Source organism: Phocoena phocoena, chromosome 4, assembly GCF_963924675.1.
Source record: "Phocoena phocoena chromosome 4, mPhoPho1.1, whole genome shotgun sequence".
Classification (NCBI taxonomy): Eukaryota; Metazoa; Chordata; class Mammalia; order Artiodactyla; family Phocoenidae; genus Phocoena; species Phocoena phocoena.
In genome coordinates, this window is record NC_089222.1 from 73,773,600 (window position 1) to 73,801,529 (window position 27,930).

The 27,930-nt window shown below is 37.6% G+C and overlaps 1 protein-coding gene across 1 annotated transcript; it reads right to left on the reverse strand.

The window, feature by feature from the left end:
- On the reverse strand, positions 1–27,930 carry PIGX (phosphatidylinositol glycan anchor biosynthesis class X). Its single transcript, XM_065875843.1, has 8 exons — positions 27,852–27,930; positions 25,274–25,444; positions 22,490–22,507; positions 22,329–22,392; positions 13,668–13,809; positions 5,319–5,532; positions 3,076–3,176; positions 1–188 (listed from the first exon to the last, which is right to left on the reverse strand). Exons 1-8 carry the CDS (start codon positions 27,928–27,930, stop codon positions 45–47), a joined length of 933 nt encoding a protein of 310 aa, XP_065731915.1. The 3' UTR covers positions 1–44.

Sequence of the window (27,930 nt, forward strand, 5' to 3'; positions counted from 1 at the left end):
TAGGTCTTATTTAGGTTTATGGAAAGCGTTTAACTACATAAAACTCATAGGGAAAAATGGCCATATTTGAAAACAGCCACAAGGATTAAAGTAGAACACAAGATGGTAATAAACAGAGTCACAGAACATACTAAAGAGGTATGTATGGTCAGTCCCACTGGAACCTGTAGATTCGCATTCTTATATACCTAGGGAGAGAGATGGATAGAGAAGTTAAAGACATTTAAGATCAATGTCCTAAGGTGAAACCACTGCTTCTTTGATTTTTAATTTTAACTTTTTCTTTTTTCTTTTAAATATCTTTCAGCCATTGCTATACTACATATAACATTATTATTTGAATGATTCTTTTAAATTCAACATTTCAGTTAATTTAACAGAATCAGACTCAATTCCCATAATAATTCTTAAATTCTCATTAGCTTTGACTTTTTCTGCTTTTTACATAGAGTTGAGTATATTGTTAAAAAATACTAGCTATATCCTAATGTCACCTCTGTAATCAATATAAACATTTACTTCCTCTTACTATGTTTCATATTAGAAAACAGAATAATCTAGAAGTTAAAGCCCTAAAGGAAAAACATTAAAACAACAATAAAACTAAAGGATCCATTCTTTCCTGTTTTGCTGTTTCTCTCCTCAAACAGCTTTTAAAAGTTTGTTAGGACTTCCCTGGTGGCTCAGTGATTAAGAATCCACCTGCCAATGCAGCGGACACAGGTTCTATCCCTGGTGCGAGAAGATCCCACGTGTTGCAGAGCAACTAAGCCCGTGTGCCACAACTACAGAGCCTGCACTCTAGAGCCCACACACCACGACTACTGAAGCCAAGCACTGCAACTACTGAAGTCCACGTGCTCTAGGGCCCATGTGCTGCAACTACCGAAGCCCACACATCTACAGCCTTGCTCCGCAACAAAAGAAGACACGGCAATGAGAAGCCTGTGCACCGCAACGAAGAAGAGTAGTCCCTGCTCGCCGCAACTAGAGAAAGCCCACGTGCAGCAACGAAGACCCAATGCAGCCAAAAAAAATTTTTTTAAGTTTGTTATTCACAAATTACACAATTGAATGTGTCCTTTACTGTATTTAAAACATCCAAGTAGTTGCAATACTGACTAGCAATACAAAAATTCTCCTATGTTCAACTTGGTTTCTATTTTCTATTTGGTTTTGAAGATAAAGGGTTCAATTAGAAACTCTGGTAAGTTTTATGGTTTAAAAATAGGTTTGGGGCTTCCCTGCTGGCGCAGTGGTTGGGAGTCCGCCTGCCGATGCAGGGGACGTGGGTTCGTGCCCCGGTCCGGGAAGATCCCACATGCTGCGAAGTGGCTGGGTCTGTGAGCCGTGGCCGCTGAGCCTGCGCGTCCGGAGCCTGTGCTCCGCAATGGGAGAGGCCACAACAGTGAGAGGCCCGCGTACCGCAAAAAAAAAAAAAAAAGGTTTTTAAAAACATTAAAATTTAGGTAACTTGGGAATTCTTTTATTTTTGGTTTCTTTTTATAAATGCATGGATTACACTTTCACATGCAAAAAAAAAGTTACCAACACAGTCTGTAGCAAAGTGCCATCTAAAAGTATCTTTCAAATAATGGCATTTTAAAACAAGCCTTAGTACAGATCACCATGTTAGTAATGGTCACCTATTTTTCTGGTATATATAAACAAGAAATGTAACAAAGAAAAAAATCAAAGTACTTAATTATGACCTCCTATTTCAAGTTACATGGTCTTAAAGAGAACTGAATTCAAAATGTTTTAATAGAGTGATTTTTTATTGTGTAGCAATGCACACCACCAATTTTTTAAACCAATACATCATAAATAGTATAAATACTAATCATACTCTTCATTCACATAAGAAAATCAAATGTAATTCTCCAGATGTATTTTAGAGTTTGAAAAAAATCCAGGTACTCTATGGCAATAGAAATCTCAAAAGCAAATTTATGTTGCATAACATATTAGCACAATCATACATCTTTCCAACTGTCTGTTCAAAGAAGGTTCTCCAATACAAAATAACAGGCTTTGCAGTAGGGCTTCACTGTCAGTAGTGGTTTTCTGAGTTAGCTGGTAAACATACTTCTAAGCAACTACAAGGAAAACACTTCAAATCCAAATACCCACACATATGAACAAATCTGCTTTATGTTTATCTGATTGACAGTTATGTTGTCTGCTAGTTTAAATTTTTTAATTTTTTTTATTTTTGTTGCAAACTCATTTGACTCCTTGTAAAAATAAATTGTAAAAATAATGACACAGATTGTGGCATTCAACCAAAGAAAACAGGCCTTAAAGAGAATTAGGAACAAAGAGAAATTCAGATACTACAAGCATCAGTTAAAAGGCAGCTCTTAAAAGAGTAACAAAAGAACAGAAAAAAAGAGGGAAAGAAAAGAGATATGTTGTACAAAGACTTACCACTCTGAAGAGAGGAAAGTAGACTATGTTAGCTCAAGCGGGTAAGTAGAAAACTACAGACTCCTTAGACAAAGCCAGTGTTAATGAAGTACTAATACTTACCTAATTTAATAACTGAAAACAAGTTGGGAGGCTAAAACACTAAAAATGGCCTGAAACAGCCTAGATTTAGATTTATAATAACAATATAACTGTCTAGAACTACTTAACCACAGTTGAAATGATACAACTTTAGAGTTTTACTTTCCTTTTTTCATTTGTTCTGTGTAATATAATAAAGTCAACTAATTCATTTTGTTGCTCAAAAATTAATAAAAAGTTCTAAATAAAGTGAAGTTTTATTGATTAAAATCAGATGGACACACCACTGTTTTTCTTTACCATTCCACACTTTTAAAAAGCCCATCAGCTATACTTAAGCTCTGGATCAATGAGGCATTGGGACTAACTCTAAATCCCCACCCCCAAATTAAATGATTCTATGACTGTTGCTATTAGTAACATAGAAACAACATTAAAAACAAACAAAAAACAGCTTTCTATGATAGAATATAAAATGCTAATCTCTTAAACGTGGCAGAAACATTATAGAAAGAGTTTTATATGAGGCCGCATGACCTAAAACAACATAAAATATTAACTTACTGATTTATATTTCATATTGTTCCATTGGCAGTTATCCTTACTGTTCAAAGCACAAGGAGCTGTCACTTCTGACTGAGCCCAGCATTTCAAAATTGGAAACTCTGAGAAAAAGTGGTAGAACACCATATCAGAAAACTGATCTGGACTAGAGGCTAGGCCAGTCTTTCATGTTGGGATATGAGTATTCAAATATTTTAATACACAATGTACATGATTTGGACCCAACTATCATGTGCTGTTCTATTTTAATAGCCTGTTCTAAGTGGATGGCTAGGAAATTATAAAATTACAAAGACTGCATAGAAGTTGAGCATGACTTCTTAACAAATCCCACTACACCAGGGGCCATTTTTTTTTAAACTTTTTTTGAAGTATAACATATCTCAGAAGAATGAACAGATCCTAAACCTACAATTTGATAAATTTCCATAGAGAAAACACACTCATGTAAAGAACTCTCAGACCAAAAAAATGAACAATTCCAGAACCCCAGGTGCTCTCTTGGGAGGGAGCACTTTTCCAAAGTTTATTTAGGGTAGGTAAAATGTACCATGAGAAGAAACAGAAAACTAGGTTGGATAAACAAAGCTAACACAGTTGAATACTTTTTAAGTTTTCTCATCATGAAATATATGATGACAGCAAATGTATAATTAAAAACTTTCTATCTGCCAATCTTTAGTAACAGTGCTACTGACTTCTGTTTGAAGACACAAAGAACCAAAATCTGAAAGGGGCTTCTTAAAGTCTTGATTGTAGGAAGACTGAAAATGATGAGAGCATAGTTGTTTAATTTACTAAAATCCACACATAGGGACTTCCCTGGTGGTGCAGTGGTTAAGAATCCACCTGCCAGGGCTTCCCTGGTGGCGCAGTGGTTGAGAGTCCGCCTGCCGATGCGGGGGACACGGGTTCGTGCCCCGGTCCGGGAGGATCCCACATGCCGCGGAGCGGCTGGGCCCGTGAGCCGTGGCCGCTGGGCCTGCGCGTCCGGAGCCTGTGCTCCGCAGCGGGAGAGGCCACAACGGTGAGAGGCCCGCGTACCGCAAAAAAAAAAAAAAAAAAAAAAAAAAAAAAAAAAAAAAAAGAATCCACCTGCCAAAGCAGGGGACACAGGTTCGAGCCCTGGCCCAGGAAGATCCCACATGCCGCGGAGCAACTAAGCCCACACACCACAACTACTGAGCCTGAGCTCTAGAGCCCGTGAGCCACAACTACTGAAGCCCTCGTGCCTAGAGCCCGTGCTCTGCAACAAAGAGAAGCCACCGCAATGAGAAGCTCACGCACTGCAATGAAGAGTAGCCCTTGCTCGCCACAACTAGAGAAAGCCCGCATGCAGCAACAAAGACCCAACACAGCCAAAAAAAAAAAAATCCACACATAAAAACAGAAAGAACAATCACACACAAAACCAATAACTCATAGACAACTTTTACAACAAAACTAGGTGATAAAGTATCCCCCTTAAACACCAAAATACATGTGCGTGGACACAAAGCACTAACAGCTACAAATCCTGCAATATCAGTATGAAGAAACAGAAAGCAGCAAAGGAGTAATAAGGATCAATGGCTGAATAAAGAAGCAACCAGACATTATATGCCCTCTCATAAAAGATCATATCACCACTTATAGTCTGGCCAAAAGAATCAAACCTGAATCTGATCACACCTCTCGAGCCAGCTGCCAATTTCCAAGTAATAAAGAAGTCAGATGAACTAATGAGTATAATCACCCAAACCCCAACAGTGATAGGGTCTCAAATGACCCCGGTTCTTCAACAGATAAGTTTTTTTTAAAGGGGATAGAGGAGAAATCTGTAAATTAAGAGACTTAATGGAAATAACATTTTTTTAAAATGGCAAGACTAAGCTACAGTGTCTAAGAACGCCCACTTGAGTGATAAAAGTATAAAAAAACATAAGGAAGTGATTAAAAGTCAGGAGAGTGTGTTACTCTTACAGGAAAGGAGATTGGGACAGAACATCCGGGGCTGCTGCTCGGGCAGCTGGCAAAGTTCTGTTTCTTGACCTGGGTGGTAGTTACCTGGGTATCTGCCTTCTAATAAGTCACTAAACTATATATTTGTGAAGTTTTTCTATATCTGTGCTTTATTTTACAATCAAAAAGTTTAAAAGAAAGAAAAAAGAAACATGATTTTGTTATCACCGTCCTTGACTTCAGACTTACCATTATACCTTTAATTTTATTTTCAACTCTCCAAAAAGACTTGCAATCCTTACCTTGGTCACAATACATCAATAAATCTGGGTTATTGAGCACAATAAAGGTTTCTCCATCTTTACTATGTGGCCGATGATAGCGATAATGCACAGGCAAAAAAGCTTGGAAACAATCAATGCACTGTGAATCCTGTCTGGCATAAATGAGAACTTCAGACTCCTTGGACAAATAGTTGGGAGCCTCTATATTAAAATTTTCTGAAACCATCACTACCTGTCAAAAAGAAAACAAATATTAGTCCAGAAGAAATGAATGAGGAAGATTAAAAAATAAATAAAACCAGAAGATTGTTATATAGATGAGCAAAAATGTCAAAACACCCCCCTTATAAACAATTTCCATTCCCCTTCCATCCTCAATTTTAAGTAGAAAACACAAGATATGATGTGTGTTTAATAACATTTACTAAAAGTAAACTGAGGAAATTATACTCTGCGGTGTGAAATTTCCCCATAATAAAAATTTCTATGTAATTTCCTTATCAACCTTTGTTTAGGTAACTACACAGGTACCAAGAAAAGAAATTTCATGAATAAATATAGCATTATTCAAAAAGTATGAAAACTATAACAAAAACAGTTAACCCAGTATTGGGTTAAAATGACTGGTGTCATTCTGCTAATTTCCTGTTCTTCACAGAAGTAAGATGATAGTAAGATAGAGCACTGTGGTCAGGAAGTCTAAGCAAAGGTCAGCACTCTTTCCATACTGGGCATAAAAAGTTAATGGAAAAAATGGTAAATGATTCTTTTAAAAAATAATATGGTAAAAAACATTTTAAAATAAGTATTCTACACCAAAAGTAAAACTGCACATGTGGCAGAAATTAGCCCTAACTTACAAACGTATCCATATACACATACATACATATTTATGTATGAAACCACACATATATACATATGCACACACATACACATGTATATCAACATTATATACATAATCTGTGTTCGTGTGTGTGTGTATGCATACACACCCGCAAGTTTTCTCTAGATTCTTTATGGAAAGAGAAAAAAATAGCGTTAACTTCTACCCACCACAGCGAGCATTCTAATTCTTCTATTTGACAGTGATACCAAGTGCTATATTTTCACATGTTGTTTCTTCTCTGTTCATCACAGGAGTAACAGAACTTATTGGTAAAGGTCAAGGAATTATATAATCTTGAGCCATAAGGAACCTAGAGGTAATCAAGTTAAACCACTGTTCCAATGAGAGTATTTATCAAGTATCCAGCCACTATTTTAATGCTTTCAATGACTGGAAGGGAGTTCATTACTTTGAGCCATCTCACTTTATGTACTGTTAAAATTATTCCTTTTTTATTAGTAGAAACTTGATGCTCTGACCCATAATAATTCACCAATTGTCGATGCTTACAATATCTGCAATAAATATGTCCTCTGTTTTACTAAGGGTCCCTTATGCATCAGAAGGCAACCACACTGCCCCCACTAAGTTTTCTCCTCCCCAAAGAAATATGCAGTTTTCTTGGTTTCTCATGACATGGTGTCTAAACCATGCATCATATCAGCTGCCTTTCAAAATACTCAGAGGAAATAGTAGCAACACTACCTTCTTTAGCAAAAATTGCATTAGCTTTTTTTTTTTTTCCAGTTTCTAGGTGTAAAAATTGCATTAGCTTTTTAGCAGCCTCATTTCAGTGTGACACATATCTATATACTATCTCTCTCTATTTTTTTAATTAATAGATTTCATTTTTTAGAGCAGTTTTAGGTTTACAGAAAAACTGAGCAGAAAATAACAGCATTCCCACATACTCCCCACAGCTCCCACACACACTCAGAGTTTTTTCTATTATTAACAACAGTTTGGTACATTTGTTACAACTGATGAACATTATTATTAACTAAAGTCCATAGTTTAAGTTAGGGTTCACTCTTTACATTGTATACTCTATGGATTTTTCACAAATGTAAAGTGACACGTATTCATCATTACAGTATCATACAGAATAGTTTCACAGACCCTGTGCTCTGCCTATTCATCCCTATATTTTTCATTTGAACTTTTTGCACAAAACTTTAAATAACTCCCATCCTATTTTATCGAGTAATTGATGTTTTACTAATTAAATGCAGGGCTTTATATCTCTCTCTATTAAATTTATCTTTCTGGCTACAGTCCATTTTTTCTAGGCTATTGAGATTTAATTGAAATCCCAATCTGTCAACCAGCATTAATCAACTAAGAACCAGCAGAAGCTAGTCCACAAACAACAGTCTGAGGTCCTGGAGCCGACTCAGGAGTTTAGGCTATGAATTTCTTGACACCTAGCTACAATAGGGAAGAAGGGGAAATGTACAAATAGGTATACCAATTGAGAGGTGATCAAAATCTCAAGAGAGTTACAGGTATATGTATCACTTTAGATTCAAAATAATAGAGAAATATTTTTGAAAATCATAACCTGACAATCAAAAGCGATCTAGACAATAGCTAGATGCTGGTAAATCTCCCAAACACGTGCCAAACCATCAGTGCAACCCCAAAAAGTCCAGTGACTCTACGCTGATCCACAAAAGTCAGAATTCATTGTTCCACTTTCACCATGATAAAACAATAGCAATAGAATGTTATCAAGAAATTAAAATTATGTATCAAAAATTAATCCTAGAGCAACATGCACTGGTTAACAGACATGGACCTATACTTTTTCATGACAACACTCAACTACATGTGTCATAAACCACCAGAGCAAAGTTAAATGAATTAAGCTATAAAACTTTTGTACCACATCTGTAACATTCAACAGATCTTTCTCTCATAGGCTAGAGCTTTCAAAACAACCCAAAACATTCCCCAATTAAGACACAGTAATTGGTATCTCTGAATAACTTGTACAATCTAAAAATGTAAAACTTTATAAAAAATGAAATGTACAATACTTTTCTGACACAGGGATGTTAATTCTAACAGTACTTATTTTTTTTATAATCAGTCTGGCTAAGGGTCTATCAATTTTATCCCTCTTAAAGAACAAGTTTTTGGTTTCACTGGCTTTCCCTATTGTGTTTCTGTTTTCTAGTACATTAATTTCTGCTATGATCTTCACTATCTATATTCTTCTACTTTGGTTTCATGTGCTCTTCTTTTCATAGATTAAGGAGGCTTAGCTGAAAACACTGACTGAGACCTCTCTTCTTTCTAAAATAGGCATTTTAGTGCTACAAATTTCCCTCTAAACACAGCTTTAGCAGTACCCCACTAGTTCTGATATTTTGTATTTTCATTTCCATTCAGCTCAAAATTCTTTATTTCCCTTTTGATTTCTCGTTTGACCATGGATTTCTTAGAAGTATGCTAATTAGTTCCCAAATGTTTGAGGGTTTTCTAGAGATCTTTCTCTTCTTTATTTATAATTGAATTCCTTTGTAGTCAGAGAATATTCTTGGCACATATTGAATTCTTCTAAATTTATTGAGGCTTGTTTTATGGCCTAGAGTGATCTATCTTGGTAAATATTCCATGTACACCTAAAAAAAGAACGTGTATTCTATTGTTGTCAGGTGGAGTATTCCATGAATGCTAATTAGGTCAAGTTGGTTGATAGTTTTATTCAAATCTTCCATATCCTTATCAATTTTCTGTCTACTTATTATGTCAATTATTGAGAGAAGGGTACCGAAATCTCCAACTATAACTGTGGATTCATCTATTCCACCTTACAGTTCTACCAGTTTTTCTTTGTGCATTTTGAATCTCTGTTATTAGTGGCATAAATGTTTAGGATTATTATTTCCTTCTGATTAGTCGATCCCTTTATCAAAATGACCCTCCTTAGCACTGGTGATAGTCTTGGCTCTGAAATCCCTTTGCCTAATACTAATATAGCCACTTCAGCTTTCTTTTGATCAGTGTGAGCATGTTCTATCTTTTGTTTTAAAATTTAAAGTTCATTTCTTGTAGGCAACATACAGTTGGGTCTTGCTTTCTTATCCAATCTGAAAATCTCTGACTTTCAATGGAGATATTTAGACATTTACACTTAATATGCTTATTGATATGGTTAAGTTTAATTCATCTTGTTCTCTATATCTTACGTCTATTTTTTGTTCCCTTTATCTTCTTACTCTGCCTTCTTTCCGGGTAACTGAATGTTTTTTATAGTTCCATTTAATCTGCTTTGCTGGCATATTAACTACAACTCTATTTTGTCATTTTTGTGGTTACTTTAGGGTTTACAGTAAACATCTTTAATGTAGCAGAAGTCTACCTTCAAGTGACATTAAACTGCCTTACATTTAGTATAACAACCTTACAAAAGTGTATTTCATTTCTCACTTCCCAGCTTTTGTGATAGTGCTATCATACATTTTATTCTTAGACATGGTTAAGAATGGCTACACTACATTGTTATTATTTTTTGTCAATTATCTTGGAAACATTTAAATAATAAGAGAAAAAAGTCATATTTACCCAGTAGTTATATTTCAAGTGCTAGTCTTTCCTTGGTGTACATACAGATTTCATTTGGTATCATTTTCCTTCTGCCTGAAGGACCTCTTCTAACATTTCTTGTATTGGAGGTCTGATGGTAATGAATTCTTTCAGCCTGTACGTCTGAAAAAGTCTTTATTTCACCTTCACCTTGAAAGGTATTTTCACTGGCTACAGAATTCTAAATTCACAGGGTTTCTTCAATACTTTAAAGATGATGATACTCCATTTTCTTGCTTGCATTATTTTTGACAAGAAATCTGCTGTTATTCTTATCTTGGGTACTCTGTATTTTACATGTGGTTTTTTCATCTTGATGCTTTTAAGATTTTCTCATTGTTTTAAACAATTTGATTATCATGTACCTTGGTGTAGTTTCCTTCATATTTCTTGTACTTGAGCATCATAGATATGTGGGTTTATAGTTTTCATCAAATTTGAAAATTTCTCAGCTATTATTTCTTTCTTTCTGGCTGCGTTGGGTCTTACTTGCGACACACCAGATCTTCACTGTGGCATGTAGGATCTTTCGTTATGGCACGCAGGCTCTTCATTGCAGCGCGCAGGCTTCTCTCTAGTTGCGGTACATGGGTTCCAGAGTGCATGGGCTCTTTAGTTGTGGCACGCAGGCTCTAGAGAACGTGGGCTCTACAGTTTGTGGCACATGGGCTCTCTAGTTGAGGCATGCGGGCTCACCAGTTATGGTGCACAGGCTTAGTTGTCCTGTGGCATGTGGGATCTTAGTTCCCGAATCAGGGATTGAACCCACATCCTCTGCATTGGAAGGAGGATTCTTAACCACTGGGCCACCAGGGAAGTCCCTCAGCCATTATTTCTCCAAATATTTTTTCCATCTCCATCTCTTTCCTCTCTCCTTGTGGACTCCCATTACACCTCCCCCCCAGCTTTACTGAGATATAATTGACATACAACATTGTGTAGGTTTAAGGTGTACAACATGAAGATCTAATATATGTATATATTACAAAATGATTACCATAATAAGATTAGTTAACACATCCATCACCTCACATAATTACCTTTATGTGTGTGTGTGTGTGTGTGTGTGTGTGTGTGTGTGTGAGGTGAGTACTTTTAAAGTATACCCTCTTAGCAAGTTTCAAGTATACAATACAATATCGTTAACTATAGTTACCATGCTGTACATTAGATTTTCAGAACTTACTCATCTTGTAACTGGAAGTTTGTACTCTTTGACTACATTCACCCATTTTCCCCACACTCTCACCCCTGGTAACCAACAACCTGCTCTCTGTTTCTGAGTTCAGTTTTTCTTAGATTCCACATATAAGTGAGATCATACAATATTTGTCTTTCTCTGACTTATTTTACCTAGCATAATGCCCTCACAGTTCATGTGTTCTGTTGCAAATGGCAGGATTTTCTTTTTTATGGCTGAATAACATTCCACTGTGTGTCTGTGTGTGTATACATATTTATGTGTGTATATACATATATATACACACATACACACACATGTATATACACATTTATATATAGCTCTCGTTTTCATATCTATATCTCTCTCTCACACTTCTTTGTCTGTTTATCCATTGATGGATGCCTAGGTTGTTTCCATACCCTGGCTATTGTAAACAGTGCTGCAATGAATGCAGGGGTGCAGACATCTCTTGGAAGCAGCCCAGTTACACTTACTGTGGGGGCCACTTGAAGTTGTCTCACAACTCACTAATGCTCTACTCGCTTTTTACATTTCTTTTTTTATCTCTTTTATATTTTTGGTAGTTTCTATTGCTATGATTTCAAGTTCATTAATCTTTTCTTCTGCATTGATCTGCCATTAATTTCATCCAGAATATTTTCCATCTCACACTTTGTAGTCTTAATCTTTAAAAGGTCAACTGTCCTTTCATATATCTTCCATTTCTCTACTTACCTTTTTGAACATATGGAACGCAGTTATAATAACTATTTTCTTGGCCTGTCTGTTAATTCTAATATCTGGGTCAGTTCTGCATCAGTTTTGACTGATTCATTGATCTCCTCATTACAGGTCATATTTTCCCGCATCCTTGCATCCTTGCAAACTTTTTATCAGAGTCAAGACATTTTGATCTTTTTGGGTGCTAGATATTCCTGCATTCCTATAAATATTCTTGAGCTTTGTTTCGAATGCAGTAAATTTACTTGCAACAGTTTGATTTTTGGAAGGTCTTGGTTTTGAAATTTGTTAAGCAGGACTGAAGCAATGTGCAGTCTAGGGCTTAGTATTCCCCACTACTGAGAAAAAGTTCTTCCGTTTAATCTATCCAATGCCCAGTGAATTACGAGGATTTTCCTAGTCTGGTTGGTGGGAACAGGCACTACAACTGAGCCAGTGTGCGACACTGTTACCTCTAATTTTTTCATATGGTTCTTTTCCCAGCATCAAGCAGTTTCCTCACATGCATGCATTAATTAATACTCAACTACATACTTGAGGGGAACCTCTACGGATCTCTGCAGTTTGTCTCTTTGCAGTTCTCTCCTCTCTGGTACACTGTCTAGTGAATTCTAGTGACTTTGGTCTTTCCCAAATCTTACCTTTATCTCCTCAACTCAAGAAGTCCACCAGGCTCTGCTTGGGTTTACCCTCCCTGTACTACAGCCTGAAAATTCTCATGCAAAAAGCTAGGACAACTGAAGGGCTAACCTTATTTATTTCCCATCTCTAAGATATCACTGCCTTCACTGCCTGATATTCAATTATTTTTTCCATTATTTCATATATTTTGTCTATTTCTTGGTTGTTTCAAGTGGGAAGGTAAATCTGGTCCCTGTTCTCCAACTTGGCCAAGGCAGAAGCCCTAACACATTTTGATTGAGTGAAACTTATGATTCCAAAAACACTGTATTTCCAGAACACAGGAAGAAATGGTGACTGGGGGTTAAAAAATAGGTGGAAGCTTATCATGTATACATTTTTACACCCCCTGAATTTTGAATCATGAGAATGTAATTACCTACTCAAAAACAAACTTAAGTAAATAAAACAGGTGAAGAAATTGGCCTAAACCACAGTTAGAAATAAACCGCCATCATTAATGACTCTAAGCGTATCCATTTCGTCTTTTAGAAATTCATATATAGATTATAATCCTATGAATTAAGACAGTGTTCCCCAAAAATTCTTAATAGGAATCACTTGAGCCATTGACAGATTTTGGGGTCCAATATGAACTGCTGAATTAAACGTTCCCAGGCAGACAATAACCTGCACAGGTGATTCTTATCAAAGTTAGCGAAACCCTTAACTAAGGAGTAAGAGTTATTTCCCAAAAGAACGACAACTTTGCAATCAGACAATCCTGGATTCATTTTCTTGGCTTTTCCATTTGCCTATGTGATCCTGGATAAGTTATTTGGCCTCTCTGTGCCTGTTTCCTTAACTATAGAATGCAATCTTTCCAAGGTTGTTATAAGATTAATCTATGTAAAGGGTGTGGGACATAGTCTTTCTTATAATGCTTAATTTTACCTTGCTTCCTTTAAAAAAAAAAAGAAGATATTTGTCATACAGATATCCAATAAATATTTGTTTTGTGTCCTCCCATACCCAAATTATACAGGTGTTGGGGTATATGTCAATTTAACAAAGTTGCTGTTGAAGCAGTATTTATTAACTATTAATCTTCTCAAACAGAAGCTTTAACAACATCAGTTTAGTTGGCTTATTACTGACAAGTACGACAGGTATCACTCACTTTATAAAGAATACTCCCGTCCTATCTTTGAAAGGTTACTTTATACACTTTAAAAAAATCAATACAAAAGTACTACAATGTTGTCTTACCTATTTTGTCTTAATCCAAATTATAGCATCCCTACAATAATTTCTCTCTCAAAAAAAATCCCTCTAACCCTTGTACCTCTGTTATGTTTCTCTCTCGTAATGAAGCCAACTCATACGGATCCACAAAAAGTCCTGTCGGGATGTACTGTTTAATTAAGAGTCGGCAGGTCTGTAAGTCCTCAATGCTCTCTCCAAATTTCACTTTTATTAACAGGTCTCTGTAAGACAAGTATGTTTAAAGTAAATATCTTCATTCATTTTTTAAATGAGCTAGTATAACGTTATATTCAAGTTAGTAGAAATACTATATTTCAAATTAGGTTTTCAAAACAAGATTATATCAAGTCAAATGAAATATTTATATCACATCAGAACCACTCATTAGATCTTTCATAAATTCATGTCATAAGCCATAATATAGTATTAGTGTGAAAACAGACAAAGATCAATGGAAAGGGATGGAGTCCAGAAACAGACACACACTTTTTAAAATAAAGGTGCCAATATAATTTGATGGGGATAAGATTGTCTTTTCAGCAAATAGTACTGAAACAACTGTGTATCTATATAGAAAAAACTGAATCTTGACCTCTACCTTATACCATCCTACAAATATTAATTTGAAATAGATTATAAACCTAAATGGATAATTGTCCTGGCATTCTGTCTGGAGGCCCATTCTGGACCAAGTGCAGGGAAGAAGATCCAAAGCACAGTGGTTTTGCTTAAGTGAGAAAACAGAGACAGAAGATAAGGGAGGCTTAAATAGCTAGAAGTCACAGTGCTATGTTCCAGAAAGGAAGGAACTTCGTAGAAAGAGTTCTAGAAGTCTGAAATGGAGTCCCCTTGAGTTTTTGTTGAATACTAAAATAAGCGTGAGTAAGATGTAACTCCACAAGACTAGACAAAGAATTACAAGGGAAGTGAAAGATGAGAAATTCTGAAATTTCGCAGAGGGTGGGGAGACACTGCCAACCAAAGCGTAGAGACCAAAGGGCTCAGCAGAGATTCCCACAGAGATAGAAATAGAATGGTGGTTGCCTGGGGCAGGGGGAAGGGAAGAATAGAGAGTTATTGTTAAGAGGCACAGAGTTTCAGTTTTGCAACATGAAGAGATTTATGGATGAATAGTAGTGATGGTAACACAACAATGTGAATGTCCTTAATGTCACTGAAGTGTACAATTAAAAACAGTTAAGATGGCAAATTTTATGTTACGGACATTTTACCACAATTAAAATAAATAATAATGTAAAAAATATGTGACTGGCTGTTCAGAGCAAAAGTAACAATAATATATGGTAGTGTTTATAACATAAGCAAAACATGTAAAGTTAATAAATGTATAGCAAGAATACCATAAAGGGGAGGAGAAAGAAGTGAACTATTCTGATATAAGATTCATACATTATTCATGGTATACAATAATATTATTTGAAGGTAGACTATGATAAGTTAAAATTGTAAGCCCTAAAGCAAACAATTTTTTAAAAAGAGAGAGGTATAGTTAATAAGCCAAAAATGGAGATAAAATGGAATGATTAAAAAATATTCCATTTATTCAAAATAAGGCAGAAGAAATAAAAAAGATTAGATGGGACAAATAGAAAAAAACACAGAAAAAAAGTAGCAAGATGGATAGATTTAAACCAAACCAACCAAATCTATATTTACATTAAAAGTAAATAGTCTAATCACTCCAATTAGAATGTAGAGATTGACAGACTGGATAAAATATCAACACTTAACTATATGCTGTCTACAAGAAACGTTAAATATAAACACAGATAAAAGTAGAAGGATGGGAAAATGTATGCAAATGTTAATAACAATAAATATGGAGTGGCTATATTAATACTTAAAAAGTGGACTTCAGAGGCTTCCCTGGTGGCACAGTGATTGAGAGTCCGCCTGCCGATGCAGGGGGCGCAGGTTCGTGCCCTGGTCTGGGAGGATCCTGAGTGCCGCGGAGCGGCTGGGCCCGTGAACCGTCGCCGCTGAGCCTGCGCATCCGGAGCCTGTGCTCCTCGGCAGGAGAGGCCGCGGCAGTGAGAGGCCCACGTACCACCCACACACACAAAAAAAGTGGACTTAAGGACAAGGAATATTGTCAGGGATAAAGAAGGACATTACACAAAAATAAAAGGGTCAATCATCAAGAAAATATGACAATCCTAAATGTACTTTATGCACCTAAAAACAGAGCTTCAAAGTATTCATGTATTTTACTTCTTAGCAAAAACTGGTTGAACTACAAGGATAAACAGACAAATCCACAATTAGAGAAAAAGATTTTGACGCCCTTCTCTCCGTAATGGATAGAACAAGTAGAGAGAAAATCAGTAAGGATACAGAAGGCATGGACAACCTTCAATTTAGTTGATCTAATTAACATTTACAGATCACACTCAGTGCATAAGAAAAACTATACGCTGGGCAATAAGTCTAGAAGTTTAAAAGAACTGAAATCATGCAGAATATGGTCTCTAACCACATGGAATTAAATTGGAAATCAATAGGAGGAGGAGACACCGCCTCCACCAAAGCCACAGCTTCAGCTTCTCTCTTGTCCTTCGGGCTATGCCTGGGATCTGCTGCCAGGTAGCTTCAGCCCCACAGCCCTGCATGTGTGGTCTCAGGTTCCTTTAGTTCCAGAAAGAGAAAAATTGACACTTTGCATCCTGGAAACTGATCTAAGAGACTGAAATTAGGGACTTCTTTCAAATTTAAACATGGCTAATCAAGGAGCAACAAGACCCACCGGGCCAAACACTGGAAATAAAATACAGTATGCTGGTACAAACTAGTACTTCTGGGAGAGCCTGCTGTTGGCCCGTCAAACCTGGTGCTTCGTATTGTGAAGGACCACTTTCATGAATTTCAAGAGAGTACCACCTGGGCTGTTTTTTGTTTTGTTTTGTTGTTTTGTTTACCATCCTTGAGCTAAAAATGATTTTTACACTTTTAAAGGTTGTTTTTAAAAAAGGCAAAGAAAAATATTCAACAGAAGCCTTATATGACTCACAAAGCCTAAATAATTTTACTGTTAGGACCTTTACAAAAAATGTTTGCCAACCCCTGATCTGTATGTTCCGTAATGTACTATTTTGATAATAGTTGTAGCTTGATGCTACATCTTCAAGTCAGGAAATCTGAGTCCTTCACCTTTTTTTTTGAAAGTTGTTTAGGTTATTCTAGACCCTTTGCATTTTCATATAACTTTTGAAATCAACTTGTAGATTTCTTCAAAAAAGCTTCATAAAATTTTGGTTGGGATTCTGTTGAAACTCTAGATCAATTTGTACAGAACTGATATGTTGATATTAATGAATGTTCCAATGCATGAATATAGTATTTCCATTTATTTAGCTTTTATCAGTTTATCTTTTTTTTTTTTTTTTTTGCGGTACGCGGGCCTCTCACTGTTGTGGCCTCTCCTGTTGTGGAGCACAGGCTCATTTTTAGCTCATGGGTGTACAAAATGAGCAGGATTTGGCCTATGGGCCATAGTTTGAATACAGTACACAAATAGATCCTCACATATAAGGTAATTAATTTTCAACAAATGTGTCAAGGTAATTTGATGAGGAAAGAATAGTCCTTTCACCAAATGATGCTGGATCAACTGGATATCCATATGGAAAATTAACCTCAACCCCTACCTAACAGTATATAAAAAAATTAATTCAAATTGGATCATACTCCATATAACACTTCTAAAAGAAAATTTCCATGATCCTGGAATAGACAAGGATTTCTTACACAGGACACAAAAACCATGAACCACAAAAGAAAAAGTTTGATAAACTATACTCCACCAAAATTAGAATTCTTGGGGCTTCCCTGGTGGCGCAGTGGTTGAGAGTCCACCTGCCGATGCAGGGGACACGGGTTCATGCCCTGGTCCGGGAAGATCCCACATGCTGCGGAGCGGCTGGGCCCGTGAGCCATGGCCCCATGAGCCATGGCCGCTGAGCCTGCGCGTCCGGAGGCTGTGCTCCACAACGGGAAAGGCCTCAACAGTGAGAGGCCCGTGTATCGCAAAAAAAAAAAAAAAATTAGAATTCTTAAAACTTGATAATAAAATAACAAACAACCCAGTTTAAAAATGGACAAAAGACTAAGACACTTCACAAGTCAGAAAGAGAAAGAGAAATACAATATGGTATCACTTATATGTGGAATCTAAAATATGACATAAATGAACCTACCTACAAAACAGAAACAGACTCACAGACATAGAGAACAGATTTGTAGTTGCCAAGGGGAAGGGACGGACTGGGAGTTTGGAGTAACCAGATGCAAACTATTACATATAGAATAGATGAACAAGGTCCTACTGTATAGCACAGGGAACTATATTCAATATCCTCAGATAAACATAATGGAAAAGAACATAAAAAAGAATGTATACGTATGTATAACTGAATCACTTTCCTGTACAGCAGAAATTAACACAACACTGCAAATCAGCTATACTTCAATTTAAAAAAAAAGACTAAAACACTTCACAAAGGAAGATATACTAGTGGACAATAAGCACACAAAAAGATGCTCAATATCATCACTCATCAGGGAAATACAAATTAAAATTACAACGAGATACCACTACACATGCACCAGAAAGTCTAAAATTAAAAAGACTGACCATATCAAGTGCTGGCAAGGACATGGCTGGCAAGTTCTGTTTCACAATGTATGAAACAGAACTCTCATACATTACTGATGAGAATGTAAAACAGCATAACCACTTTGGAAAACAGTTGGGCAGTTTCTTAAAAAGTTCAACATTTATCTATCATATATCCAGCAATTCTGTTTATTGATATTTACCCAAAATTAATGAAAACATGTCCACGCCAAGACTTGTACACAACTACTCATTATAGCTTTATTTACCATAGCCCCAAACTAGGAACAACTCTGATGCCATAGATATGTGAATGAATAAACAAATTTCAGTACGCTGCAACAAAAAGAACAAATTACTACCATACAGAACATCATTAAATCTCATTGACATAATGCTGAGTGAAAGAAGCCAGATATCAAAAAGTACATACTGTATGATTTCATTTATATAAAATTCCAGAAAATCTATCTAGTAACAGAAGTAGATCAGTGATTGTCTGAGTGTGGGTATGGGTGAGGGAGAATAACTGCAAGTAGCACATGAGTATTTTTGGAGATGATGAAAATGTTCTATATTTTGACTGGTTACATGGTTACATGGGTGTATATAGTTGTCATACTCAATGAAGTTTATTTAAAAAAACCACTATGAGGGCTTTCCGGGTGATGCAGTGGTTAAGAATCCACCTGCCAATGCAGAGGACACGGGTTCAATCCCTGGTGGGGGAAGATCCCACATGCCGCGGAGCAACTAAGCCCGTGTGCCACACCAAGCCTGCACTCTACAGCCCGCGAGCCACAACTACTGAGCACGTGTGCCACAACTACTGAAGCCCACGCACCTAGGGCCTGTGCTTCGCGACAAGAGAAGCCACTGCAATGAGAAGCCGGCACACCGCAACGAAGAGTAGCCCCTGCTCGCCACAACTAAAGAAATTAATCCGCGTGCAGCAACGAAGACCCAATGCAGTCAAAAATAAATTAATTTTAAAAAAAAACACTATGAAATAGTACTATTATAATTCCTATTTTACCTGTAAGAAAACAAAGCACTAGGATGAAATACCCATGTTACTCTCTTCATAGAAAAATTATCATCTCCAACTTAAAAAGTATGGGGAAACGTTTTCAGGCTTTATATAAGATATTCGTTTCTGGTTCTCAGATAATCAATAAATTTATATGAACTCATTGCTCTAGGAACACAGCAGAAATTCCAAGAATTAAATATCAAGAGCAGCTATCTCTATAGATATTTTTTGCTTTTATTCTTTAAAGTAGTCTGAGGTAATTTTACATATAGCAGTTTATTTTCCTAATAATTTGCATTCACTGAAAGAATTCTGAATAGTTTCTATGGCATTGTTATATTCTATTTTTGCCCCAAAATAGCATTTCTAGTGATGCAAAAGCTAATCACAGAATATAAAAATCAATTAAATCCAAAAGTTGTATATATACATGTGAGTAAACAAAAATATTTTACCTCTTTCAAGAAAAGAAAGAGGGAAAGGAAAGCAAAGCACAGAGACTAAGTAACTCAGCCAAGAGCTAAGATTCAAACTCCAATAGTTATACTCTAGAGCCCAAATTGTTAGCCACTATTTCATTCTGCCTCTATAAAATATCAAGAGCAGCTATCTATCTATCTATATATATATTGCTTTAATTCTTCTAAATATATTCTAAAGTAGACTATATCTATTATCTCTTTTCTTCTGGATACTATATATATATTTGTGAACATGTAACATCTTATCATCAGAAAAAACACATATATTTAAAAAGACAGAGACTCTTCAGGACCTCCCTCCAAGATGAATTCAACCAATTAACCAAAACATGTCAGATGTATTTGTTAATCTTTCTGAAGTTATTCACCTGTGTTACCTTTCAGTTCACATTCTTCATCTTGTTCTCAAATATAACACGTAAATTTCATCAAAAGACTTACAGAAAATCAGATATACTATAGCTATAGCATTCCTCTGATCCACCTGTCCAGTAACTCTATAAAAGAAATAAGCTTGTAATAAAGCTTATTCATGCAAGTCCCCAGAAACCAACAGTTTCTATTCTGTGTTCACAAACCATCATTTTAGTAATCTGGCCTAGAATTTTGCCCAGAATCTACAATAACTAACTTCCAGATCATCCAAAGATTACAAACAGAAGTTCAGCAATGGTTTAAGCAAGTTCTCCTACTGCAATGAGATATAATTCATCAGAGAGGGGAGACTCTAAACTCATTTATATTCATTAAGGCCCTTTTGTGTAATTAATTCCCTTACATTTTCTGCACTTCAGTTTCCTACTACCAATAACCACTTGGCCCTTTCCAGAGTGGGATTAATTCTTCTTGACCAAGAAGACAGAAATAAGAGGGGCTAACAAATTCTACTTTCTATGATATGTTAATATTTCTTCATCTACTCTCTCAAGACTATACCTGCTCTAAACATAACTAAAAAACCCTTTTTAAAAAAATGATTGTTGGCATTTTCTGAAGGTCTCAAATAACTCTGAGATTTCTAGTTTCTGAAGCTATTCTTATGGGTTCTGTCACTCTTCACTGTTGGTTTTATATCCTGCTTTTTATCCTCAGTACTTAGAGTTGGACAGCTACTTTTGTTGTCACTATAGTCTCTTCAGTTACTTCTTTCTTCCTTATTGGAATCAGTTATTTCCCATTCCTCTTGAAAATACGTTCCAATTATGTTAAAGAGAGAAGCTATATAATTGGCATAATTACCCTGTTATTGCTTAAAATGTGTCTGGAACTCTGTCAAAAACTCCTTTCAGAAGTGAATTCCCTCCCAAAATCAGTTTTATACTTTATAGTCACACCTCCTCTTTGAAACTGTACTGCCCAGATTGATCACCAATCTCATTATTAATAATAATAGCTGGGCCTTCCTGGTGGCGCAGTGGTTGAGAGTCCGCCTTCCCGGTCCGGGAAGATCCCACATGCCGCAGAGCGGCTGGGCCCATGAGCCATGGCCGCTGAGCCTGCGCGTCCGGAGCCTGTGCTCCACAACGGGAGAGGCCACAACAGGGAGAGGCCCACGTACCGCAAAAAAAAAACAAACAAATAATAATAATGATAGCTAACATTTCCTGGGTATGTGCTATATGACAAGCACTACATTAAGGAGCTTTCCATATATTCTCCGATCTAATCATCACAACCCTAATAAGGAAATACTATCATTATCCACCTTTATCAGTAAGGTAGCAATGACTTAACTTGACTAAGGCCACACAGATACTAAATAATAGAGCTACATTTTGAGCCCAAATTTATCTGAATTAAAAACAAACAAACAGAAAAAACAAGTTTTTCTACTACACCTCCTAGCCATTCACTTGTAGGCTAACATTAAGAGTGACGAGAGTGAGTTGTTTTAGTTTAAGGTGACTTATAAAATGAAAGGATTTAAAAAATATATGTATCAATTTATAAGTCAAATATCTGATAATAATTTCAAAGTGACCACCTTGAGAAGCTTTAAAGTTTGGGAATTTCTTATGGAACAGTTTCCACAACATTTTACCAGTTTTTAAAATATCTTTAATACTGGCAAATATTCATTTTTGAGGATAGTTTCTTTTTTGGAAATAGTTTGGTCTTTGGAACCAAGTCTTGTAAATTAGAAATAGTGATTTAGGGTGGTATAATATCTTAGTACTTGAGAGTGTGGCTTTGGAGTATCATAGCCATAAATTTGAATCAGAGCTCTACCACCCTAACATCTACACAATTATTTAAATTCCCTGAGCCCTAGTCCCTCATCTGAAATACAAGAAAGGTATCATCTATCTTACAACCATTGTGAAGATTAAACGGAATACTGTATATACAGCTTCTGGCTATATAAATATATAATAGATATGTGTAGTAAATAATAAATGTTTGTTTCCTCCTTCTCTTCTCCACAGTTATTTTAATCATTATTTCAAACTATGAATCACGTATCTGTCACTTATAACTTTAAGAAGGCAAGTAATTTTTTTTCAGTTTATCCATTTTTCAACTATTGATTTTTTGCTTTAAATTACATTGAAATAGTATTTTGATGTAAGTATATGTCAATGGGCAACTTACCTGTGGAAACCATCTTTCAAAACTTCTTGCCTCAAAATAATTTCAGAACAAGTGGCCCTTATGCCTATAAGCATGAAAAGATTTTTTTTAAACAAAATAAGCACTCAATGAAAGAATATTTAAATAATCAGAAAATAATAGTTTGAATAGGCTTTAATTACCTGGAAAATCTAACCAACCTAAAAACAAAACAAAAACTTTTAAAACTTAAGCAATTTGAGCTACACATGAATCTATTTCTAGTATAGCATAGGGGTTAAGTCTTGACTTTGGAGTTAGATTGGCTAGTTTCAAACCCCAGTCTGTCTATTAACAGCTGTGTGACATTGGGCAAGATAGCTTCTCTCTCTACTAGTTGTCATGAGAATTTAATATATGTAGAAGCACTTAGAACAGGGTCAACCATATAGCAAGCACTCTATATAACTGTTTGCTATTTATATTACTTTATTCAGGTGATCCCAGGACACCAAAAACAACAGAATGGCAAAGAGCCAGGAAACCTCTATTTTAATCCTAGCTCACTGAAACTGAGTATCAGATACAAACTGGCAACTTCTATATTCTACCATCCACACATAGAAAAAACTGAGAGGATGGTACACTATGCCTTGTGCAGATGTTGAAAGAGTTTAAAGAAACAACAAAAACTGGAGGCTTTTGAAAGGTTCAAAGGGCTCCTTTATAAACTTAGAATAACCAGAAATCTCACTATACTGACTCCATGCAGAATTCAGACATTAAAACTGTTACTCAGTGTCAGTCTCATAAAGTTAAAAATTCAGATACTAATGACCACCAACTCTGCCCAGGCACTTTGCTATGGAATTTTACTCCATTTTCAAAAGCTGGAAGTGTGTGGGAAGAATATTAAAACAAACATACAGAAAAACCATACACTACTGTATGTTGCTAAGTCCATTAGATATATTCCTGAGAAGATCCAAAAAAAAAAAAAAAACATGACAGGGAGATGGAAACATTTGGAATATACTAGGGAAGGAAGGAAAAAAGTATGAAAGACAACATTTATTAAATAATACCTATATGGCAGATTCTCTACTTGGGGCTTTCACATGTATTTTAACTTTCACAGTCTAGCTAAACAGGCAGGCAAAATTATTGCCTTTTGTACACAGGAGGAAACTCTGACTTATAAACAGTTACTGTTTAGGCCACACAACTAGGTAAGTAACTGATTAGAAGCAAGAACCGCCCAACTTTTAAAGCCTAAGGCATTTCCACTCTCCTAGCTATTTAAAGAAATCCTTAATTGCTTTGGAGAAGCACATATCATCTTTTCCCAAGCAACTTACAGAATATCTCTTGCATAAATCAAGATATTTCTTCAATGTTTAACTTTAATAGAGGTGGGGGTAAGGGTTTATATCTGCCTATAAATTAATTAGAAAAAAGGTCAGATTAATAGGCTTAAAGTCTATCAGGATATACACTAGATAATAGTAAATATCATTCATCTTGGGACAGTAGAAAAGCTAATTTACAAACAGTATTGCAAATACTAGATTATTTATGATTTTTAAGGCAAAGGTACCATTTTCTTTCTTTTTTTTGTAATAGTTATTCATTTATTTAGCTGTGTCGGGTCTTAGTTATGGCACACGGGATCCTCGTTGCGGCATGCAGGAACTCGCCTTGCGTCGCGTGAGCTTCTCTCTAGTTGTGGTGCGCGGGCTCAGTAGTTGCAGCATGGGGGATTAGTTGCCCCGGGGCATGTGGGATCTTAGTTCCCTAACCAGGGATCCAACCCAAGTCCCCTGCATTGGAAGGTGGATTCTTAACCACCAGACCACCAGGGAAGTCCTCAAAGGTACCATTTTCAAAGTGAATTTGTTGCATCTGAATGCACCTTCAAGATTTTTCCTCTTAAATATTACCTTACTTGGTTATCACGGCCTGAACTGGCTCTGGAAACTGACCCCTTTTTAATCACAAAATGCCAGTGCTGGAAGTCTTCAGATACAAGTCCAGTTGTTTAAAAATTCTTTTTGGCCTAGTAATCCTTTCTTCAAATAAATTTGGGAACTTAATATGTAAACACAAAAGCAGAACTGCACTGACTGACAGATACTAGTCTAATATCCTCGTTTTAAAGACAGAGAAACTCACCTGATTTGTACTGACTTTCCTTTCCCTATCAAACGTTGTCACTTTATTGTAATTACTACTGCACTGTATACATCTCCCGCTACTGCAATGCAAGCTCCACGAGGGCTGGATCCACAGCGCCTAGCACAGCACTTCTGCCCACGGACTCGGGCCCAAAGAAGTGAATCAACTCGCTTGCCCAGCCCTGAGTCATAAAGAAACCCTAGCGCAATCTAGTCCATTATCAAAAATGTTTGTAAAACGAAACTAGTCTTCCTCCCCTTTCCACGTCCCCCGAGGACAACACACACTATGTATTTCTAGATTGGGGTTCTCACACCTCATAGGGCACTTAGACTTTCCTGGCCCCGTAGTGGTCAGAAGCTTCACGCATTCCAAGAGCATCCCAAGACGCTTCACGTCTGTACTTTACAAAATTTTTTCTTTTTTTTTTGCGGTTTGCGGGCCTCTCACTGTTGTGGCTTCTCCCGTTGGGGAACACAGGCTCCAGACGCGCAAGCCCAGCGGCCATGGCTCACGGGCCCAGCCGCTCCGCGGCATGTGGGATCCTCCCAGACCGGGGCACGAACAAAGCCCGACTCTCCAGAGAACCAGGAGCAGCCACAAAGCAATGAAGACGGGGGGCGGGGCGGGGGGAGTAGCAGGAAGCTTGCGGCCTTTGTTTTTAACCTCCTGCAGCTCACCCTACAGCTCTAGGGTCGCGAGAAGTACCTTTGTTAAGCGCGGAAGGGAGAGTACTGGGGAGCCTGGAGGGCTCCCCACCCTCTCGGCCCTAAACCCCGCCCTCACCCCTGAAGCCCCGCCCTTCCCCTTACCAGCGTCGGTGGGGGTGGTGTTGAAGGCTATGGCTGGCGAGCAGATGAGTTCAGCCACCTCCCAGAGGAGTAGCCAGGCCACCGCCCGGACGGCCACGGCCGGGGTAGCCAGGACGCCGGAGAACGCACGCCCCAAAAGAGCGCGCGGGGACAAACTGCGGTCGGAGGAACCTGCACACGCCTCACACCGCTCCTAGAGCGCGCTGTCACGGAGTTAGAGACCGGGACGGAAGACTCAACGCGCGCACGCCAGCGGTCCAGCCTTTACCCTACTCCCCGCATCCCCGGCCCCCGAAAGTTCCGGCATCAAGGAGGCCGCGGCCCGCCCCCTCGTCGCCCCGCCCCTCGCACTCCCGGTCGGGGGCGGAGCGAGGAGCGGCGGAAGCGCTGTGACGTGTGCCAGGGCAGTTGCTCTAGGGAATGCTCCGCGGGACCCCAGCCTGACTCTGAGCCCCGCGCGGTGTCCTGGGGACAGCCTAGCCCAGCTCCCGGCGTCCACCTCCACTTCCAGGTATTTGCCGATGTGGGCCTCCTGCCGGGGTATTCACCCCACGGTGCGGAGCTCTGGCTGTCGCCTCTTTCTGCAGCGCCAGGCTGCGCCTGGCCTCAAAGTCGAGTGCTCCTAGGTGCCCTACGGTTAGTGGAAACACCCCCTCACGGAGATTTTAGACGTTGACCTGCAGAAGATGCATTTTATGTACTTCTCTATGGGTAAGAAAGTCAGTCTTGCACTAGTGGGGGCGTGGATAGGGAGAGGATCGTCTACCTGATGGCAAAATCCGTACACTTTAGGTGCTGTGGGGATGCTTGGCAAGATTATGCAGGTCACTGATCCTTGAGGAGAAAAGTATTAATGTCTAGGAAGAAGTGCTGGGTAAATGTGTCGTCTGTTTTCATGAACTGAATATGAAAGCAGAGCTGGAGAGTATCCAATGCAGATTGGAACAGAGCGGAGGGCTCTAGGATGGATGTCTTAAAGAGGAAAGATGTCAGAAGATACTACCCTAAAACTGAAGATAGCAGTATAAGCATACTGTTAAGAAATATGAAGATAAATTTTGGAAGAAACATTTAAAAGAAACTTGTTACCTATGGAGAGGGGAAGGGGAGAGGACAACAGTTTTTTGTTATAAACCTCATAGAAGTATGTTACATTTTAAACAGCATACAAACATTACTTTAATAAAAATAAAAGTTTAGTTTTAAAAAGAAGAGTGTAGTCATAAAACTACATTATTGAGCATCACTTGCATATATCATTTATTAATACAGCCATTTGCTTGAGTGTATGGAATTTGTATTGTGCTCAGTAGGATCTTCTAGAAAGTTTACTAACAACAAATTTTAGTGAGGTGAACTGGGAGTAGTATTTGTTTTAAAAAAAAAAAAAAAGAAGAGGTGGAGTGGGATCATGGCATCAGATCAGAGGCAGAGCACAGTAATTTGATAACACAGTTTTTTATATATTGGGTTGGCCAAAAAGTTCCCTTGGTTTTTAAGTAAAAATAAAAGACACACTTTTCAAAAACATATTTATTTATTTCGGCTGCACCAGGTCCTCATTGAGGCACGTAGGCGCTCTTAGTTGCTGCATGCGGACTCCTAGTTACGTCATGAATGCAGGATCTAGTTCCCCAACCGGGGAACAAACCCAGGTCTCCTGCATCAGGAGCGCAGTCTTACCCACTGGACCACAGGGGAAATCCCACATTTTTCATTTTTCATTTCTACCAAGAACTTTATTGAACAACGTATTCACCATTTTGTTCCACTACTTTCTGCCATTTTTCAGGCAACTCAATAATTCCATCTTCCCAAAACTTTTTATCCTTTTGAGCAAAGAACTGTTCTAGGTGCCTTTTACAGTCGTCCAGAGAATTGAAATTTTTTCCATTAAGAGAATTTTGTAAAGACCGAAATAAATGGAAATCCGAAGGTGCAATGTCTAGTGAATGTATTGGATGAATCAGAACTTCCCAGCCAAGGTGTAACAGTTTTTGCCTGGTCATCAAAGAAACATGCGGTCTTACATTATCCTGATGGAAGATTATGCGTTTTCTGTTGACTAATTCGGGATGCTTTTTGTCGAGTGCTGCTTTGAGTTGGTCTAATTGGGAGCAGTACTTGTTGGAATTAATCGTTTGGTTTTGCAGAAGGAGCTCGTAATAGAGGATTCCCTTCCAATCCCACCATATACACAACATCACCTTCTTTGGATGAAGATCAGCCTTTGGTGTGGTTGGTGGTGGTTCATTTCGCTTGCCCCACCATCTCTTCTGTTCCACGTTATTGTACAGTATCCACTTTTCATCGCCTGTCACAATTTGTTTTAAAAACGGAATGTTTTCATTACGTTTAAGTAGAGAATCGCATTCGGAAATACGGTCAAGAAGGTTTTTTTCTCTTAACTTACATGGAACCCAAACATCAAAGCGATGAACATAACCAAGCTGGTGCAAATGATTTTCAATGCTTGATTTGGATATTTTGAGTATGTCGGCTATCTCCCACATGGTATAATGTTGATTGTTCTCAATTAATGTCTCGATTTGATGGCTATCAACTTCAACTTGTGTACCCGACCGTGGAGCATCATCCAGCGAGGAATCTCCAGCACGAAACTTGGCAAACCAGTTTTGACACGTTCGATCAGTCAT

What these genes read in the sequence shown, in the direction of transcription:
- PIGX (XM_065875843.1), bottom strand. Translation starts at nt 27,930, where the DNA reads ATGACTGATCGAACGTGTCAAAACTGGTTTGCCAAGTTTCGTGCTGGA. An exon ending in GGATGATGCTCCACGGTCGG is followed by an intron (nt 25,445 to 27,851) that starts GTACACAAGTTG and finishes AGGCGTGTGCAG; the next exon opens with GTTCCTCCGACCGCAGTTTG. An exon ending in ATTGATGTATTGTGACCAAG is followed by an intron (nt 3,177 to 5,318) that starts GTAAGGATTGCA and finishes ACTTTTTCTCAG; the next exon opens with AGTTTCCAATTTTGAAATGC.